This window comes from Neodiprion pinetum, chromosome 2, assembly GCF_021155775.2.
Source record: "Neodiprion pinetum isolate iyNeoPine1 chromosome 2, iyNeoPine1.2, whole genome shotgun sequence".
NCBI classification, from domain to species: Eukaryota; Metazoa; Arthropoda; class Insecta; order Hymenoptera; family Diprionidae; genus Neodiprion; species Neodiprion pinetum.
Genome location: NC_060233.1, coordinates 28,565,910 through 28,588,449, shown reverse-complemented (window position 1 = coordinate 28,588,449; position 22,540 = coordinate 28,565,910). Strand labels below are relative to the sequence as shown.

The 22,540-nt window shown below is 35.4% G+C and overlaps 1 protein-coding gene across 2 annotated transcripts in view; it reads left to right on the top strand.

The window, feature by feature from the left end:
• Positions 1-20,637, top strand: part of LOC124211996 (uncharacterized) — a 36,186-nt gene extending 15,549 nt beyond the window's left edge. Inside the window, exons 1-5 of one of the 2 annotated variants that reach the window (XM_046611643.2) lie at positions 1,500-1,608; positions 5,094-5,442; positions 8,018-8,232; positions 14,730-15,079; positions 16,581-20,637. In XM_046611643.2, the coding sequence (XP_046467599.1) occupies positions 5,112-5,442; positions 8,018-8,232; positions 14,730-15,079; positions 16,581-16,710 (1,026 nt within the window). In that variant the 5' untranslated portion in view covers positions 1,500-1,608; positions 5,094-5,111 and the 3' untranslated portion in view covers positions 16,711-20,637. Of the gene's footprint in view, positions 1-1,499; positions 1,609-5,093; positions 5,443-8,017; positions 8,233-14,729; positions 15,080-16,580 lie in introns of those variants that run through there. The other variant, XM_046611642.1, reaches the window with a different exon arrangement.
• The last annotated feature ends 1,903 nt before the right edge of the window (positions 20,638-22,540 follow it).

Here is a 22,540-nt window from a genome sequence, read left to right as displayed (position 1 = left end):
ACTACTTGTATATATATATATATATAAATACGCGCGTAGGAAGGTTGCGGCAGGTAGATTTTTACTTCAAGTATCTATGTATTACAAAAACTGCAAACTCGCCCGAGGGTTTGATATACAAGGCTTGTCGTTCGCGGGAACAATAACGCCGTCTAAAAACATGGAACCCTCTTCCCGCCGTCCCTCTTTCTCTCACCCCCCTGCCTCTCACTTTCTGCACCTCTTTTCTCGAGCAATTTTCCCTCATTCCATCCCACCCTTATCCTTACCCTTTTTTCCCCCCTCCTTGGAATTAGCCCGCAAAGGCTTAAAACTCCGTCGGTAGCCCACAGGTAGTATGCATGGTGCATGTTACACGGGTCGTGACTCTTTGTTGTACACCTGGCGACGCTACGTGCAGTAAATTCCACTATTATCGATCTCAACTCCTCCACGGATAGACGGAGGGGATGTTGGGAGTACACTTCAACCCTTCCGACTCTCGACGCCCCAAAGAAAAACTGAAAGAGAATATACGACTTATAATATAACTATGTGTGCTAGACTGTTTCAGATTAGGGCAATGTATATTGTTTTTTTTTTTTTTTTCCCCCTCCTGGAACGGGGTATAAACGTTAGTTTTTGCAAAACTAAAAATCCTCCCGAAGTGGAGGCAGTATTACAGGCAAAAACTAATGTTCAGACTTTATTCCACAAAAACAAATAGAAAAAATGTTACCCTAACTTGAAACAGTCTCATATATATAACGAGAAGGTTTCAAAATCTGCTCTAAAAATCGTTCAAAAATAAAGTTCTTATTCAAACTCTTCAAATGAATCGAAATTCGTGCACGGCCAAGTTTCGATTAAAAGTTCAGGTAAAAATAAAAAAATTTTCCTAATAAAAATCTGAATTTTTCTCAAAATCTAAAATTCAAACTCTCCACTGAAAAGCATCGACGGTGTAAAAAAAAAAAAAAAGAAGTATTCTCCAGCTAACAATTTGAATCTCGCGATGAGAAATATCTTTTCTATTCTCGAGAATCAACCCCGAATGGTTAGAATTTCAAGTTTGTTTCAGTGATGCACAGGCTTCCCATGGATGTGCGACGATTGAATTTTGACAAACGTTATGTTTTCACGATAAAAGTTTCTCCGTACTGAAATTATACCTATAAAAAGAGTTATCACAAATTATCGTCAACCAAAAACAATGTCCGACAAACGTATAAAAAAAAAAGAAAATTGTTTTCCCCACTTTTATTTTTTACAGTTCCTTTCATTCCAATTTCTTTCTTTCGTTTTTTTTTTTTTCTTTTTCTTATCCAAATTCCGAAAGTTTCTTCGATTAGATTTTCCACCCATTTTCCTTTCGCTCTGCTTCACCGCGACTGCGTTGCAACCTCCGTACCCAGGCAACGGAGGTAAGAGAATTCCGCTACCCTGGGTGAAGTATCTGTCGACATGGACCGCGACCCGGGGCCGGGAGGAAAAGGTAGAAGGGAGGGTGCTACGGAGTTTGACCCAGATCTGCCATCGGGTGGATGCCCTAGCGTCACTGGACCAGCATGACCTCAATAGATCCACGCCCGGTTACCGAACTACCTATATGTGCCAAATCTCCGATAGGTATACCGCTAAGTAAACTCTGTCCCCGATTCGCTTTTAGGGTAAAATATACCTACTCCGGGTATTTCCCTATACCAACGACGTTATTAGTTTCTGCAACCTTGCAGATATACCGGCGGCCAAGCTATTCGTTTCATATAATTTGACACGGTAAGAGGAAAAGATTTAAAGGATCGATATGTATCACGTTGCACAAGACATTATTTCAGTTCTTTTTTTGATTCTTTTCTTTCTTTCCCACGTGTTTTTACAATTTTTTAAACAAATCGCAGCAGGAAAGAATAGAAATATATTTAAACTGTTTGAAATCCGTCAGATTTAATTAGATTTGAGTAGATTAATCGAAGTCTATTATTGATAATCTTTTGTTCATTTTTTCAGATTTTCCAAATTCTCAAAAGGTTGTCATAATTTTTTTGTTCGTATTTGAATACGTCTAAATGTTCGAACTTGAAGCTGAAATGTCAGAGAAGGTTTCAGTTTTTTTATTAATCACTGTATTTCGCTTCCTTTGTCAAGAAACTTGGTCCGTTCGTTCTCACATCAGCGGTCATAAGGTCGAATTTATACATATCTTCGTCTACTTGTTTAATTCGTTTATGTGACAAATATTGCTGATCATTACTTGTCAATAGCAGGATTTATGCGAAAATAACAAATAAGAATAAAATAATTATCTCATTCAATCTCGCGAGTTCGATAAAATAAAATATAGAACGGTTCCCTAGTTGCGTTTTTCTCGCGATATGTGATTAAATTTGCCGAACCTGTTAATGCGGTAGGGTTCTTCTGTATTTGTTCAATTCATTTCTGACTCAAACAGACTTGACGCGCCCGAAGTTAAGTCAAGTCAATATCTACCCCCAAGAGAATCGGGAAAACTTGTTTTTTCTCAGGAGCAAGGGCAGAACTCAATAGGCGTCGAAAGTATTTTTATTTGATATATAAAACCGTCTGTTGCCATTTGTCTCTTCGATATTTATCCCTATTTTCCGCACCCGGTGTCACTGTTGGATTTATTCCGCATACCCTGAAATCAGAAAAATTATCCTCACGATAAATCGTAGCGGAAGTTTACAGTGAGTTTCACAGAGAACGGAAAGTAAAAGAGAGAGAGAGAGTGAGTTTTTCGAATTATTTACCTTGACTTGTAACAAGTCGTACGATACAAAAACATACAAGTATCATACATCAAAAATTAAATTAAAAATAAGCACATACACTGTTCGTGAAGTTGAAACCGAAAGATAGAGTGGAGCTGCAATTAATAGTAATTAGCACGTTCAGATCGTTATCACATTCTACATACCAACAAATTTTAACAATACCGTAAATGTTCACAAACAATTGTCTGAATGCGGGTGCAGTTAGAATTTTCCGACTGGCTTGAATCCATGCTTACAATCTAGATAGTAATTCTATCTAAATGAAAACCAGAGAGAGAGAGAGAGAGAGAGAGAGAGAGAGAGAGAGAGAGAGAGAGAGAGAGAGAGAGGTGCAGATGTTACCCTCAAAGTGGCACCGAAATCACGGCAGAACAGCAATGAGGGTAATTCGAACACAATTATCCCCTCGGTATAATATATATACACACCTATACAAATAAGGCGTGCGTACGTGCAGCCAAATTAACATCTCACCGGTTTTCCCAACGCCTCGCGGCTGCGTTAATACCTGTAATTTAAATTAAACCGTACGACTGGGTAACCCCTGTCCTTTTGCCTATAGATTGCATAAAATTACCAGCACGTCATACGTATATGATGAGTAGATAACTCGACAGGTGCCAAAAGCCTGACGTGTATCCAGAGAGCGAGATTCGGCTACCTTAAATCTTGTATTTCCTGGCGTTATTCGGAAGATAACGAAACGAAGCCTCATTTTTCAATTAACGTAAGACCAAAACAATTTCATTCGTCCATTCCAAACTCATAGATATTTATGGATTCTTCGTCGATCGAGTGAATTAATGCACCTAATTGAATGGATTGGTTAATTTTTTTTTTTTTAAATTCGAATAGTTTCACGTATTAGAGAATAAATCCTTTTCCCAGGGGCCAGTATAAACAATGCAGCTTTATGCCGGCTCACAGAGGATGAGATGTTATAAGAAAGAAAAATGAGAAAGGACTTAGAGAAAGAGACGAATATTCGTCTTCGCGAAAATCTGGAGATCCGGTAAAGCCGATTTGTCTGGCGGAGAAGATCGCCGGCATAATCTATGCCAAAAGTCGCGTAGACGGTTGGCAAGCAGCGAGGGTTGGACCTGAGGGAGTTATCTGGGTGAGGAAGGGTGAGAACTCGATTAATGGATTCCGTCGCTCCCAGTTCCTGATTGTCGTTGTCAGAGACTTCGAAGTTTTTTTTTTTTTTTCTTTTCAAAAAAAAAAAAAACCGTAGGAAAAATCTTATCCCTCGCCTCTTCTTTACCCTCAAGGGATAAAGTTTCCACCACCGACACGTCAAACTTTCATCCGATGTCGAGGGTGTCTTTCAGGTATCTGCCACGCAGATGAAAAACACTGGTCATGGCTTCACTCGCAACGTTTACCATTATATTATCCTTTTTCTTTCTCTCTCTCTCTCTCTCTTTCTCCCCTCTTTCTCCCTCTTTACGTTTTTCTTTCATTCCACAAGAATCGAAGTATTCACGGAAAGTAAAGCATTCGGAATGAAGATCATAGAAATGAGTACCACTGAAATTTGTATATCTAGCTTACTGACGAAGCACCCTAAAGATGGTTATTCATTTATTTGGAAAATAAATTATCCCTCACCTCACATTGATGAGAAATTTGAAAAACCGGGGACTTTGGGATCATTATTTCTGAATCTGAATTCAGAATTTTGATATTTCAAATTCCGGACACAATTTTTACGCAAATGCGAGAAATTGTTGTATTCTGATGAAATCGACTCGTTGAATCGGTTAATTACCATTTGTTAATCTCGAGCGCAGATACATAAGTAGCGTTCATTTTCAACTCTCGAATGTTGAGTTGAAACCCGTAAATATCAGCCACTTCAAAAGCCGAAAATTTCTGTTAATCGCGAATCTGACGGCAAAATTACGAAACTCGGAATAGTGGATCCAATGTTATTGCGAAGGATCGTCGTACAGTGCGTAAAAAAATCGATATCACAAATCTAACTTGATTTCAACGAAAATTGTAAAACAACTTCGAATGATCAAAGAATCTATAAGTATGTTAAATTTTTATTGATCCGCCAAGTTTATAAAGAACATTTTTTCTTTTCATAAAAAATAACTCTGCCCAAAACCCCTTAAAATGATCTCTCACGAAAAATTTTACGGTCAATTCTCAATACGGCAAATTTGTTGTTAAGCAATCGTGATGCAAAAAAAAAAAACGAGGAGATAGTTTTATTTTTCTGCAAGAGCTAACCTGCTGGTTTCTCATCACGATTTTTAACCAGCGTGTAATTTGTCGAGGAAAAATGAAAATCCCTTTTTCACCTTTCAGATTTTCACTGCTTCAATAATGCCGAATGAAAGTGTTCCAATCTGCGGATGCGGAGTGGCGTTGCAGGAGCTGCCAAAGGGTCGAAACGGGAACATGATCCCAAGTAAATCGTGCGGGACGAGTCTGCAGGCTCCGAAGACATCGACGAGCGTCCCGAAGTGGAAGAATAGGGGCGAAGAGGGACAACAGGGCCCAGCATCGGGGCCCGGAAGTGAGAGCGGAGGGACGAGTTCGGTCGGCGATCAGCAATGGCGAACGAAAAAGCACAACGCGAAACAGGGAAAACGGCTGAACTCGTCGAGGAGAACTCGAAGCGCTGAGAGACCGGACTCCCACTATACTTACATAGGTAATTCAACCCTGGCTCGATTAGCCGCCATTGCAATTAGGGCCGAGTGGCTGAGCTGTTGCGCTTAAACCTCAGGGATTTAACATGTATATCTATTCTTGTACAAGTTTCACCGTGAAGAACGGTTTAGGGATGAATGGGCCGTCGTATCGTCTTAAATACAAGTTAGGAGGAGAGAAGAAACCGCTTGATAAATCTTCAGCGGTGTTATTTGCGCCAGCAATTGTGAACACAAATTAAATAACTTTTCGTCTGTTTAACCGTAGAACTGCAACGCTATTTTTTTTTTTTTTCTTTTTTTTGTTTATTCCGATAACTGTGGGTAAAAAACATCCCAATTTCGTGAGTTCCATCTCTCGGGTACGTCGTACAGTTAAGGGTCCTATAGGATCTCATTTTCTTCGTTTTTTAATGAAGAATCACGTGGACGAAAAAACATTTTGCACGAGTTCCAAAAAATTAGTTAAACGTCAGTTAGAAAGGGTTACAAAAACGAAAGCTGTTCTCTTCGGCAGAGAATTTAAATGAGATTTGGATGTTTTTTAACCCCACGTTACCGTTCTGGGGTTAATATTGACGAACCTCAATATATTCGAATAACACAAGCTATGACATCAACGCGTCGGGAAACAGTTTTAAAATTAAGACGATCAGAATTATTGAACTCTGGGACATGTTTTTTTTTTTTTTTTTTTTATCAATTCTGAGGGTTTTTCAACCTACTTTCTTCGCGAAAAAGATTTCCGGAGATCAACTGAAATTTGTTTCTTACAGATGGTTACCTTCGTAGTCAATAAAAATGAATTCGTCTTTGTATGGTGTAACAAAAGTTCGTTAACAATTACATTCGCGGGTTATAATTATACTGTAACTTAGAATTTCTTGAATAACTTTCAAGACAATTTGTGAGGATCTGGTTAGCGAGTAAAATAATCCCATATATACGTTAGCATCGGATTAAGACGCCAGAGTCTAATCATTTTGAATGTTTAAATTATAAAACCTTTCTTAAAATTACATTATTTTATATCACATAACTCATGATATTTGAATTTGCTCAAAATCATGTTTATCACATAACAAGGATGTTATTCCGTGCATCATTGGCCCAAATCACATTACTGAGGATTTTTTGAAACCTTTTTTTTCTTCTAGGTGATCCTTCAATTGCAGTAAAAAAAATTATTTCTAACAATTTTAGATTTTCCCATTCGGATGAAGCTGACTTTTTAAACACATCACGTTGCATGTAATATTCATATTGATCATTTTTTTATGACCATCAATTTAATCAGTATAACGCGATGGTAAATAGGAAAAACTCTCAGTTCATAGTCGAAACAGAAGTTAAAATATTCTAAAAACCAGGTGTCATATGATTTTCAAACTTCCAGCGCACGTTTCAATTTTATTTTTCACCTTTGTTTTTTTTTTTGGTTTTTTTTTCATCTCTCTTCTACACGTGTCGGAAAGTAATTAATTACTATCCTCTCGCTCTGGGACACGTTGTTACGTGCTCTATGCATACTGAACGTGTTTTCTTACATATTAATCACGGTTCAGGACCGCAAAGATATATGTAACTAGATACGAGGAATTCCATACGAATCCGACCAACGTCTGACCCTCACCATTTTCGATTTTGTTCAAACATTGTCATGCAAGTGTCCCAACTCTGCAGCAGTACCCTGAATTTTTTCAAACTTTTCATTCAACCAGTCAATTATTAATAAATATTGAAAGTGAATTGAAATATTCAAACGACCATTTGTAAATTCTCGGAAGATTCTCAAAAACTGTACTTTCTATCCTGAATATTTCAATACTGGGACAATTTTTTTTTCTCTTTCTTTTACTATTTTAATGTTTTGACTATCTAAAAATTGTTTAAACGGTCTGGAAATTTACAAAAATTTCTCAAATTTTTAGTCCTTTACTTTGAACATTTCTAGACCGATTTCATCATAAAGCGATTTGAAAGATGAGAGTTTGAAAATTTTCCAAGAATATTTAGACAATTTACGCAATGTTTAATTGATCAAAAAAAGTGAAAGTAGTGAAAAAAAAAAATAAAAATTAGAACAAAAACCGGCCCATCATGGCTGAAATGTTGGGAATAGAAAATACAGTTCTTGACAATTTTAAAAATGATCGTTTTTAAAATCACTTTAAATATTTATAAAAAATTGACCGGTTGAATGAAAAATCTGAAAAAATTCAGGGTATTGTTTCAAATTTAAAAATTGTTCTCATCGTCAGGAGTGATTGATTTTTTCTCCGTCTTTCCAAATCTTCTCTATTTCGATCGTAATCCAACTTTTGTTCTGGTAAATTTTCCTTCCCTCATTTTCCCCCGTGTAGTTACGACAGGTTTCTTTCTATGTCGATTTCGGAATTAGATTCGATCGAATGTTGCGTGAGAGTTGGTGTCTGCAACAATGCGTGATAAATTGTCGCTGAAAGAATCGGGCAGCGTCGATCTCTTTCCTCCGAACGGAGGGAAAATAAAGAACGCTGAGGTTCTACGGAGGGTGGATTCGTCGGTTTATCTCAGGTCGGAACGAAACGTTTTCAGACTCAGGTTCCAGCATCGTCGGCGCTGGAATCCGCGAGGATGTTATTCCCGAGGCTTTGTACGCCAGCATCAATGGATCCCCAAACAGAACTGCCAATCTCAGCTCATTGTCGGCCAATAATCAAACCAACGGACAGAATAATCACTCACAGCCAGTTTACGCAATTCCCTCGATGACGTCACCGCCGCCTACTTACGACGTCGCAATGTGGCAGGTCAGTGTGGTTTTGAAATTTAATCGATTCGTTAATCAAGAGAGGCGAGAGAAGGAAGAAGGTAGAAATCCACCCCTGCATCCGAGAAAAGAGTTTACTTACTTTTGACAAACGTACAAGTAGCGCTCGGAAGTATTTTTACAAAGATAGTAATTGGGTTGATTGGATACAACAATATAAAATACAAGAATCAATGATATTTTTTATTGAAAGATACTCGATGTTCTACATAATTGCAGAAATTTAACTCTCGTTAGTTGAAAAATAACGTTGAAACAAAGAAAAACGAGAAGAATTATGGATCGAAATAATAACGAATTTCATATTGTTGAGATACTTTTGAGCGCTACCGTGTATTTGACTATGGCGAAATAAATGTTTCGTTATTATTATCAGATTTTAGTTACGCCAAATACGACTTGTTAACTGTTAACAAATTTCTATCGATCATTATTTGGTACAACTGAAATTTTTAAATAATAACAAAACATTGATTGTCGACGTGTCCAAATATATGTTTGTTAACAGTAAATAAACTCTTTTCCGAGTGTACAGCTTTTATACGCATGGGAAATTTTGTCTCATTATGCGATGATTATTAATTGTTCTATTAGACACGTAACTTAAATATACAGTATCATACAATTTGATTTCAGAAAGTATATTAAACACATAAATGATTACGAAAAGATGCCCAACATTTTTTACTTCCAACGAAATCATATTTCGCTAACGAATTTTCTTCCCACTGTGTGAATTAATTGTTTTTTCCATTATTACAAAGTTCCGTAGTTGGAGGAAAAAAACGTTGTTGAGTAAATGTGACTGATTCGCTAATAAATTATACCTCTGTTGTATTTTTTTTTATTTTTCTTTTTTTTTTTGCCAGTTTTTAAATTTGTACGTATAATGTCTAAAAAAAAATGTAATGTTTCATCCTATAACGCGACTTATACGTGAAATTTTTATGCAAATTAAATATACCTATGAAATCATAGCAAGAACTCATTATATTCAAAATCATTCATTGCTTTGATTTGGTCGGATTGAGGATATCTCAAAATTGATTCGAATCCGCATTTTTCAAAATTTTGTAGAACCCAATTATAAATTTGTCTTTAATTTTAATTATTTCGTCAAATCATCTGCACCGTGTCAATTGACAAAACAGGATAACTATCCAACGAAGACTGAACTACGATGTCAGGTTATACATGAAAAGTTGAAAACTATCGAAAAATGCTGTCAAGTATTTCGATGGTGCAGATTTTTATTCTACAAATGATCAAACGAGACAGGAACCAAAAACTGGGAAAGTTAATTCTGCGCTTGAACTTGATTCATTAGCTCGATAATAAACCACGTTGCCAAAGAAATTTATATTTTATTCCACTCGGTTCACTCCGGGATTAAGAGATAAGCTGAACCCATCCTGCGTTTATCTTCACGAAAATCGGCGAATTCTGCGGGTCTGTAAAATAAAAACTATACCCATCCTATTTGGCCTTAAGGAGGTGCCCTTGTCGATTTCGGCGGTCTCGTATATATCTTCAATTATCGAAGTTCACGTATCTCGAACGCAAAAAAGAACTTAACAACCCTGAACAAAAACATTCAAATATATTTTCACTTAACGCAGCATTAAAAAAATCGCATCAATGCAACGAATTTACTATTACGATTTCGTAGATTCCATGCCGGCTTTTTTTCCTACGTCAAATGAAAATGTATTTGAGTGTTTTTGGTCAGAATTGCGTATAGAATGGAGCTGTTGAGTCTTTTTTCGCGTTTGAGATACGTGAACTGCGATATTTAGAATATATGCATGAACGTCGAAATCGACCAAAGCACCTCCTTAAGAAGTTTGACTGGCCAAAAATTGAAAGACACTTGAATTTTTATCAATTTTATTACAAGATGATACAACATCGAATATTCTTCAGATTATTGTAATCGTAAGATACGAAGATCCTTAAAATCCAAAAATAGAATATACCGGAATTGGAAAACAACTGCAGGATTCGATACCGACGCTTTATTTCGAATCGTTTCGAATTGTTTGAAAATCTAATAGATTTGATCGACATCCCTTTGCGATGGTTAATTTTAATCAAACGACTAATATCTCCAAAGTCACTGGAACACAATTTCTTTTTTTTCAGCACTCAATTCTATTCTGTTATTTATTATTCATAATAATAAGTAAAAAAAAAGTATTCCAGTCAATATGTGGCAAATAGTCTTGCGATTAAAATGACAAATCGTAGAGTGAAAACGAAAAAGTTCACTACATTATTAATCGTTTTGATGCTGTTTGAAATGAAGCATCGATATCTCAAGGAAATTTTTCGCTTACAATGACAGTATTTTTGAACAGATCTTTGTGGATCACGATTATAATTATTCGATATTTATACGACGTTATGACTATGTAGTGATAAAATTAATAAAAAGTATCGATTTTCGTCCCACCAACTTCCTCAACACACGTATCCGAAGTTTTTCTCGAGTTCTACAGTTATTTCATAGTGCTTCACCCTGCAGTTTTTCCCTCATTAGAATTCACACCCAATCTTGAATCACGCTATTTCTGATCTCGCAACTTCGCTACTAAAAGCTAATTTATTTTATGTTATTTCGTCATTAACGCGGTGTTTGTACAGGTCTGGAGAAATATTTTTGTTGAGATATCAAACTGTTAATTCAACACAAATGTAGATGACATATTTTGTTCAATTTACAACCAACGGTATAATAAATTTTTCTTTCTTTCTTGTCATCAATCATCATACACTGAATTTCTATTATTCTAACGAAAAAATTTCGACTAACGCAATTTTCTATGTCAACGGTAAATTAAAATGACTAAAATTTCAAAGCTTTTCTTTAAAATTTGAACCATCAGCCAATTGAAATAGCTTGTAATACATTTTGCTCACTTTATTTCGATCGTGGCGACAGAAATTGTAACTTATAATTCTAAAAGTTGGGCATTTTTTCTTTCTGGATTTCTTTACATTTTCGTACCAAGGGTGTAAGAGAAAGTATACAAAGCCAGTTTGAATTCCGAAATCGTCTGAAGGAGAAAAAAAAAACCATAACGCGATTTATTCAACTCTTACAACGTATACTTGATCCTCGGAAAAAAAGAAATACCAGCGAAAAATGAGCGAATAGGGTAAAACGAAAACACATGACATGCAGACACGAAAAGCAAACGTAAAAGTGCGTATAATTGTGTACATAGCGTATTCTTCGCCAATCTCCATTCTCTCCACGTCTGTTTTTCAAACCTGTCAAACACACTCGCATTTTTTTTCACCAACTGTCGATTGTTCGCAACTTTTTTCAGTGCTTCGAATAAACATTCGTTTTTCAAGGTTATCAGTAACTATTCTCAATGGTGGAATTGAATTACTTTTTTTTTTTTTTCAAAACTGATTGCAAGAAACTTGTGATGAATCGTATAAAGAACATTATCCGGTGGTAAAACGACAATGAAAATTCTTAACCTTTAATATATTATGTTTCATTCAAAAGTATATTCTGGAACAATTCAATTTTTATAATCAATGCTTTTCCCAAACACTGTTTATCATAAATCATTACCGAATCGAAAAACCGTATAAGCATCTACATCGGTATAACCAATTCTAAAATGTACCACCAAACTGAATCATATTTCTCGAAACCGATATTAAGTTAAACAAGACAAAATGTAATTTCTTTTTCAATTTGATAACAGCACAAAACTATTGTTATTTAACGAAAAATTTTATAATCCCTCCCGCAAAACGTTTCAAACAGTTACTTTATTCATATCTTCCTCAAGTCTAAAAAGTCCTACACAAAGAACCGATCTGAAATGAATCTGAAATCCACGAACGAAACAACTTTGTTTCTGACCTTGGAATTGGATAAATGAATGGTATGAAAAATGTAAAAAAAAAAAAGAAAAAGAAACGAGAATGAAATGGAAGATGATTTGAAGGGTTAAACACATCGACTGACTCTGTAGGGAATGCCCGATAGGCGCGTAAAATGCCTCTCGAATCGTTTTCACCCTCTGTAAAATACATACCTATACATATATACCTGTTCCGAATATAAAATAAATATACATGTAATACATATACGTATGCATGTGTATATATATACATACATATGTACACGTATATATCAAATTATACACGAAGCTCGTATAAGAACAGCGTCACTTAATGGCTATACGGGAATATATCTGTTGGAATATTACAACGCGGAGGGACACTTACGAAGGGCAGAAATGCCCTGAGGATATGTCAGACTAAAAAGGAAATATCTCTTCTCCGTTTTCTTTTCAACATTTTCTTTTTTTTATTTTTATCTTTCTCACCCTCCCACTCGCCTCTCTTTTTCTTTTATCGCTCCACCTTTTTTTCTTCTTTTCTCTTACTCTTTTATATATATATATATATATATATTTATCTTATTTTATTTTATTTTTTTTTTTTTTTTTTTTTGCCACGCAGCGACGGCTGGGCTCCCTTATTGCTGTCCCCGTATCTTGTGTACAGGACGAGGACAAAAATGGGCGGTCAGATTCAATTCGGTTACATTACATCGCCGGGGTTGAGAGAGAAAATTTCATTTCACTGAACGGGGAAGATTCTGGCTTGGTGTATATATATATATATATACACAAACCTATATGTGTATGAATCTATATGCTCAGTGCTCCACATACATATATGTATTTCATTCGCGGTTTGCCTTCAGGCTACGCTTATACTTCTACACGGCATACACGCGATGTAATATACAAGCTGCATCTTATAAATAATAGAATTTTCGATTTTTCAAAGAAATGAAAATCGTATAACTAGGTGTATTCGATTCTTTTTTTATTTTTTGTTTTGTCTTTTTGCGTTCTTGCTCGTCTGGACCTTCATCTCGTTACCGAATATGTCGTTCTCTTTTAACCTTATAGTCCGCCGATCGGATTAAACAGTCGAGAATTTTATCGTAGAAATGAAATCATCCGTACGCCTAAGATTGACCGGAGAGCTAGACGTTTTTTTTTTCATCAATCGACACCCTAAACACGAGTTCGAGAATTGATCGTACCGATTATATTCTGAATTGCGTACTTTCCAATCGATTCGAGTAAGCAAAACTTCACTTCTTCTAACAACAAGTCGCGTGTTACACTCACTTTGAGGAGGGTAGGAATTGTTCAGAGTTTTAGCGCCCGTTGAAGTACTTTCGTGAGGCAAAGTTAAGTTTATAAATGTCCTTTTGAATTTGAACAAGTTGTATGCCAATTAGATTGTTAATGCCGACGGTTTTGTGGGGTTTTGTATAAATGAATTTCCAAGGACTTGAGAAGAAAAAGCAAAGCGCGATGATTAGACTGTTCCAGTTCAGGGCAATGTTTTTTTTTTTTTTTGTCTCAAACAAGATCCAAGTTAGTTTTGCCTAATTAAAAGTCCTGCCGAAGTATCAGATTTTCAATTCAAGTCTAAGAGGAGCCTCAAGGAATTTCGTTTTTTTCTTGTTCAAATGATATGTGAAAAAAAAATCGTACTTATCCTCCCTTAGAACTTGTTTTAGCAAAAGAAAGAAGAATATCGCCCTAATACGAAACGGTCTGATGAACCTTTCATCGGACTTTGAGGCGATATTGTAAAATTGCATGTAAGACTATTGAAAGTGAAAATATTGCGCGTAATTTACGAATTTGTACTTACGATAACGATCATAATGTTCAAGTTCATAAATTTACCGTAACGAAACGTTAAATTCCACAGAAATAAGCATCCAGCAATACCTGAAAGGTATTTCGTAGAAGTTAAAGTTGAAAAACGTGTATAACCTAAATTTTAATAGAAAGTTAACTGTCTTTGAGATGATTAAAAAATCTCAACGTAGATATTAATTGTCACAAAAAGTTTTGTTAGATTGGGTGGGGTACAAAAATGTGAAAAACCAAAACATTCGACGGGCCGAAATCCTGAAAGTCAAATTACCGACAGTTAAAAACGTAGAAAGATCATAAACACGTAACGTGTTTGCAAGTAAAAGTAAAAATTGAGAACCCAACAACGTATAAATAAATATCTAGAAAAATTTTTTTTTGCGAGTGGACAAGATTACGAAGGACAAAATATGGAATTAAGAGAATACCGGAACTTAGATTTTTCCATATCTTGACAGTCTGTGCTTTGTTCACTCATAATGCGGACTGTTCTGAAAACACATTTTCATATAAGATAGCGTTGAGTTAAAAATGAATTTTTAGGAAAAAATTTATTCTACCGAACAATTTATCTGAAATCCCAGCTTCGTTCCACTGATAATTAGTTGCTTCAAAAATTTGCCTCGCAAAAATTTGGGGTTTCAGATCAGTCGACTTTTTAGTCTTTCGGGATTTTGGCATTATCCGCCGTCATTGACTCGACAATTGTCTCCCCAAAGTGAGCTTGGACACCGTAATAACGAGCTTTTTTTCCCACCAGTCGGGACTCCCGCCATCCTACGAGGAGTACCTCAGCCACAATTACCCTATAAATTCGCGTTCCCACACGCCGCCACCGCCGTGGTCAGACTCGGGAAACGGTCATCAGCAATCTCGTCGAAATATTTTAGCGAGCCAGCCGGATCTTCGAGAGTACTTGAACCAGCTCGCCAAGGCTCACGCCCAAGTAAAAGCTCAAGCTCTGCAAGCACAGGCGCAAAATAATAATCATACATCCGGACGGCTCCATCAGCAAAGGGTTCAACGCGAGTCGACAACCTCGGCCTCAAACCTCCAAGTATCGCGGGATCAGGCGGTTGTCTCCAACCGAGCTCGAACCAGGGTTTCTAGGTGAGCTCATTATTCCACTTGATTAACAAAGTCCACAGAGCCTCGTTAAGCGAGAGCTGCGACCGTGTTTTTTTTTTTTTTTTTTTTTTTTTTTTTTTTTTTTTTTTTTTTTTTTTTTTTTTTTTCTTCACAACTTGTTAAAATATAACATAAGTTTTTCGGCATGATTGGCGAAAAGATAATTCGGCTCGTTAAAAATTTAAGAGAGCTGTCTAACTGAGATAATTAGACAGATATCGGTTGGAATAATTCGAAAGCAATTAGCACGAGTGGTATCGAAATTTATTCAAAATTGTTGCAGAGTTTATGTAAGATAACTGATCACATTTAGGTATTATGTGTTAAACTCGCTCCGAACCATTTCCGTTGTAAATAGTCGTTTTAATTTAGATGTCACACTTTATCGTTAAGCTGTCTTTAAATAGCTGATTCATTTGTACGAAAGGGTTCGAAAATAACCAATGATTGCACGTACTAAATATGACAGTCTCGTCGCAATTTTAAGCTTTGAAATTTAAAAAATGGTCTTCAATTGTTCAAGTTTATGGCACACTCAGAGAAAAGTTTTCGCTTTTTTGAAGAAAATTAATTTCTAGAGGCAATTTGTAGAATGTGGAAACACAATTCCGTTTTTGTAAGTACCAAAATTAATGAAATAATTGATCAAATAATACTTTTTTCGTGGTATTATCAAAATATTGAATGTGATCTGGGAAGTTCAACCAAATCTCTCCATACAGTTCGCTAAATCTATTCGGTGGATAAAGATTAGTAAAATTTATCAAATCATGAGAGCTACTAATTGATTACCGCTATCAAATAATATTTCACATCGTCAATCTGTAAAAATTTGTGCTCAGGTGAGAAAATGTTCTTTTTAACGCGTTAAAAATCCTTTCTCGCACGGGAAGTAAGATGAACAGTTATTAATAAGGGCTCCAGAAATTTGTCTGTTAATCTAAATAATTCGTGGTCTAATACCACTGAATCAGTCCACCAATTCACAACAGCATATTTCTTTTTCGTTATTTGATGTGGCACTTAATTCGTATAGCATAAATCGCAATCAAACGATCATTTTTTCACTTAAAAATAGATCCGATTTCGCAATCGCAACAGAACGCTGCCAAACCTTACCTTGCGCATTGCTAAAACATATAATTTTCTGCGCGCTATAAGATCAGCCAAACTTTTTGATTACGTGAAGACGATGATTGGTCGCATGTATATTCGCCCTGAAATTTATTTGCAAAGACCAAATTTTGATCTGATGTCGACCGCACGTTAATCTGAAAGTCTAAGTATCAGAATAAAATAAAAAAAGGTGAAAAATGCGATCGTTTCCAATAAAATAAATCCAGTTCAACAACGACTCAACATTTTCAAAATTGTGCAATCGTTGCTGCGAAGATGAAACTGCAGCATCTTTCATGTTTTACCTTTTACGTTGTACGTAGGTACACCATAATTTCGATAATCGATCGGTCGATATTAATTTCAGATCTCAGAGTGAGAGTCGTGCGCGACAACAACGTGTCACAACAATGTACGCGGATGCTGCATTTTGTATGGAAACAACGGCGATCCAATCGGCTTTCGAACACGGCGTCGCATTTTGCAGCTTAATGTAAATTGATCCACACCGGTGGCGGATGCAAGCCTAAAAGCTGTCCGTGCAATTCTACAATTATTATACAATGCGCAACTTTTTCTTTGTTTTACATTGTACGACGAAATCGCTGTATACAGTATATATTATACACAATATGCGTAATATAAAAAACGGGCTAATCTGATCGATAAATCGATTTGGGGGGGGGGGGGGGGGGGGTGAATTGCTTCCTTTCGAAAATTCGTTAATCTTCCTTTCTGTTTCTTACACCTCACCTGGAAAGTGTAACAGCATAAAAAAAAATCTCACAAATCCGATACGTTTGCTATATATTTTATACAACTTGTATGACTTTTTCCCCCAGAATTTGATTCTCGACGTCTTTAATAATTGTCCGATTAGATTTACAACACACAATGGTACTTTCGGAATATCGTGCCATGATTTTTTTCCCTGTTTTTACTCACGATAATCGTAGAGTCGTTTTTTATCTCCTACAAGTGTTCCTTTTAAACGTTGAGATTTGTGAATGATTTTTTACAACATACGCCCCTTCTGCCTCCAAGATTCATGGATGGAAATAACGATTATACCGAAACAATTATATCCGATAATCCATGATGTATAACACAATTACACCTACGTTATGATACCTATAAAATTATATTATATAAATGTTAATCGAGTAAGCATATTATAATTATATAATTATATTTGATATAGAAATTTACATAAACGTTCTAGACGTGAAACATAGACTGTCCTAACGACATACAAAACATACAGTAGCGTGTAAATTTGATGTTGACAAAAATATTGAAGATATGAAAAATTAAATAAATGAAAAAAGAAAAACAGACAAAAATATTAGATCGAGTAATACACACAGTATTCGTATAATTACGAACGCAGATTCATCCATTCACGATTAGAAATATCAATTATTATTTGACCCACCAATTTCGCTTCGGTTAATTAAAAATCAAAATCGTTAAGTGAAGAAGAGTGGAAAAGAAATTACTGAAATTTGTGCACACGGAGATAAAGGAAAGTAAATATCCATACATGTTTCAGTTCAAGCCTATTTATTGTGAACTGTAATACAAAGAAAATATACTATACCATATTAGAATGTAAATAGAATTTAAGCAGTATTGTGACGAGTGTCGCTGATAGAGATACATACTGAAATACTGACGATGAGATACGTGTAGCTGCTTTTTCTTGTTTTATCTGTTACGTGAATAAATGCATATTATTCGTTTGCAGAAGGTGCATTGAAAACTTACCAAGCAAGCTTGACAAAATTTAACATAAATAATCAAATGACGAGAATGGATACGTATGTATTTCTGTAAGCGACATTCTAAAGCGTAGAACTTTCTTTGGAATGAAATGAAAAATTCAATTAAAGACCGTCAAAGAATGATGACATCGAAAAGCAATAAGAGAAACATACATAGTAAGTTGAATATACGCAGCGTATATAAGAATTAAGTTGTATAAAGATATAAGAGCGCGGATTATGATACGCGGTGGCAAAATGTTTACTTAACCCGTTTTAGAACGTGAAGAAAAACGGTCTTTCTCGGGTATAATAAAAGTTGTATATATTTAAGTATACACTGAGAACGGATTTGTTGAATTTGCCAAATACGACGAAAGAAATGTGTTGTTAAATAAAATATACTTAGTTTCACTTGATAAACACGAGTCATTGTTCTGACCATTTTTTTTTTTTTTTGTTGGATCAAACAGCATTTCTTCGAATCAAAAAAATGTTTCTTCCGCCATATTTGGTATAAGCGTTCATCAAATTATTTATACCGTACTTTGTAAATATTCAACCGTGCCAATTGACAGAGGTTCATTTCAAGCAAAAGTTCAACGCCATGATTATATTATACTCCTCTGATATTCTGAGGCTTGAAAAATAAAATATTATGTAATCAACGGAACTTTGTTGAAACAAATGTTTCAAACATGTGACTGAAGTTAGTCAATTAGGCTTCAATAAGTACAAAGGCCTCCTTTACGTGAATAATTTTTTTCAACCAGATAAAGTTCGACAAATAAAAGAATTACGAGTCAAAAAGCCTTTTTATCTATTACTTCGGACTTTAATATGAAAGTCAATCGTCGGATATGAGAAACGGTTTCAATTTTAAAAGAAATATTCAAATTTGAAGAATGCCTCAGATGAAAAAAAAAAAAAAATTACTCTTAGTTACGTAATTGCGTCTACTGTCGTTTGATGCAAAGTTGGAAATTTACAAGTGAGACAAGTATCTCAATGTATAAGTACGATATTTTTCGACATGAAAAAGATTGAGGTATACAACCGAGCGGTGAGAGTTGATACATCTTCAAAAGTTGATTTCTTGGCACTAACATGTAACGAAGTTATGTAATGTATACAGAGAATAGCGGCGCGTTTTAGAATATCGTATAATTATACAAATTACTAAATTTAAGGATATACTGCATAAATATTATCGTGAACTCATTGTACTTCATAAACTACGAAGCAAAATACCGACACAATTAGCACTGCGTCGTTATAACTACACGTTATACCTACGAATTTACGTTTACGTATTTGTACGTTCTTGAAAAAATCTTGACGTACAAAAATATGTTATCAGTCCTTTATAATCTCTGATAATTTCAAATTTGTAAACTATGACGCGGATAAGAATGTCAAGGCTTTCTTTAATTGCTGCAGTAAAATTGCTGATTATTTTCAGTTCTGTTCATTCAAATTTGTTACATGAAAACCGTCAGTATTAATTACAGATTTTTCCTAAATATATAGTTAAGTACCTGCATACAAATGCGAGCAAGAAACATAATTAAACAGTAAATGTATAAGTATTATATTACACACGTATAATATATAATTATATAAACATATGAAGAGATAAATGTCGTGAATTATTATTCTTAATATACATGTTGAACATTTCAATGGAATATCTGACGATATGTTATTATTACTATTACTAAATAGTGAGAAAACTTATTATATGTTGTGTAAAGATTCTAATGCGGACCATGATCAGATAGACTTATGCTATACAAATACGAATATAAGATATATGTAATCGCGAAAGTAAATATACGGATATATAAAGCATTCGCGACGGTATGGCATCTTCTTTTCATTTTCGCCTGCATCGTCTTTGCGGCGTGCAGAAGTAGGGAATCCGCGATTTTAAAGAGAAAAAAAATTATCTCACGTACGATAATTTTAAACAAAGTTAGAAAGAAAATCTTACAAGGAAGGTATCCGAGATCGATCTTTCCGATTTTAATTCTTTTGTAATATGTTATAGTAGACATAAAATTGAGAGACGCGTATTTTTTTTTTTTTTTTTTTTTTATCCGCCACTCAACACTTTAGGGGGATGAAACCACCCTCTTGAAGTGTTTAATGCCGGATAAAAAAAAAAAAAAAATAAGTGTCGATTAGTTTTTAGTCTATTATGAAATATTACAAAAGAAATCAAATCTGAGAGATCGACCTGGTGTACCTTCCATGTTAGTTCCGTAACGATTATATATTCCTCATAATTTTTTAAAAATTTTTTTTCCTACCTGGCACTTTTTACGACATGATGTCAAATTATACGTGCATATATAGAAGTGTTCCATGTTAAAATTAACGAAAGTAAATATGTGCGATTGCATATTTGCAGCCGCGAGCAGTTCAGAAGAAATTAAGCCACTTCCGATAATATTTACGCGATTCTGCACAAATTTCAATTAATAATAAACACTAATGCTCTAACTATTGACGCAGACGTACGCAGCACATGTAAGCCACGTAATAGAGATAAAATTATCCTTTAATGTGATATACAAATGTTTAGTGATTTAGAAAAATATTGTATGTTGTCTGTATGATACATGTTTAGAGGACCAAATACATAATCTTCCAGTGTGATTTTTGAATTAGCCATTTTTTGTTCCGCGTTCCTTTTTTATTTACCCATTTTATCTTCAAATGCACTTTGAATATTTCAACTCCATTTCTCACGGATCTTTGAAAATGTTGTAATCGATCAATCCATTCTGTATCTCGACGCAATTTTGCGGGCGGACTTTATTTCGCACAGTCATTCTCCGAGCAACGAACCAAAATCCACGGCTTGAAAAATATTAAATTTTCACCGGGGTGTCAAAGAGGTGGATGAATAAAATAACAAACTCTTAGCTGCAAGGTTTGAGTTTCAGTTTATTCAATATGCCTTATTTCTAATACAAGTGTTCGTGTGTTAGTGTATTACTTCTACTCATACACATACATTATACTACTAATGACATAATGTATCAAATTGCATAAATAGTGTATTATTTCCGCTAGTATCGGAGTTAAAAAAAATATTGTTCCACAACGAACGAATATTATTGGCAAAGCCGAAAATTGTCGTGCGCTTGCGCTCCCTCAGATGTTCCAATGGTAGAGTTGAGAACTTATTGCAGAGCATCGGAGAGTTACCCATTTCAACATGATGCTGGCTGCATTCACGTTCCGAGTAACTCAGTCTTCGCAATGGTAAGCCCAAGCCAGTACTTAGCCTGTGTGTACTTACCGACTTGTAGGCGATCCAAGAAATTAATAATGAGAATGAAATTCTTCCAAAATTCGTAGCAATACAGTGATTTAATTGAAGTGTAGGTACCCGAAAAAAGAATGTATGCATAGATCATAAATAATAATAGATCAGATGTAATAACGATACAGAGACCAAAAAGTATATATATGTATACCTATGCGGTCCGTGTACGATATGAATATATATAATCCATTTACGATTAATACGTGATGCATACTATAAATTTTATAATTTTCCAAGAGAAAACTAGATTATCTACAATGAGACGGCTATAATATAGAAATTTAAGAATTATTCATTTTGAGATGGGTTTCTATTCGACACGCGCTCGATGAATTCCATAACATTAATATTCATAATGATTGCAACAAGTTTCATTTGCTCTCTCGATCTTGTTTTTTCGTAGGCATAGAATCGAAACGTTGTTTTAGCTAGTCGCAAGTGAAGTATCGACGTTGGGTACAGCAGCGGAATTGCTTTTCGAAAACTGTTCGTATGGAAGAAAATGCACAGTAACTGCAATACATCACGGATCCGCTAATTTTGATCGAAATGAAATGGATGCTCTGTGTATGAGACAGTATTCAACGCAGTGTCCTGATATAAAGACCTGAAAAAGTGACTGTCGGCAATATTTTTTTTTTTTTTTGATAGGAAAAGAAAGAACGAAACTTCTTCATACTTCGAGTGGATTTGATTACACATCTGGGAGATACGAGCAAAAAATTTTATCATCCAACTGTCGCAGAACGGCAGCGTTAGGAGCTGACGCGTTAACTGGAGAATATATCTTTAGACAACGGCTGACCATCAAAGGTCCTAGCCACTTGAGTCTGGAATCGGCGAGGAAGGTAAAGTGCGTATTTCTTGTCTGAAATGTAAGAACTAAAATCATTATACATCATATCTTATCATCATACGTCATACATCATACATCATACATAGTATTGAAGTTCGAAACCAAAGTTTGGATGTTCGGATGTTCAGAAAGTCAACATTTTTTTTCTCTTGACGTCTTCAATCTGTAGTGATCAGCTAGCCAAATTCCTCAGTCTGGAAACAACCGCGCGGTAGAGAGGACGTACGAGAATCGCGCTCCGCAGATTTCGAGTACCGGGTTCTCTACCTCCTGGATTCTGCGCTCCGGGTCCGTTTCGTGGTGCAACTCGAGTTCCAGTAGTAGCGCTCGGTAGTTTCTGCGCTCCAGGTCCACTACCTGTTGAAACTCGA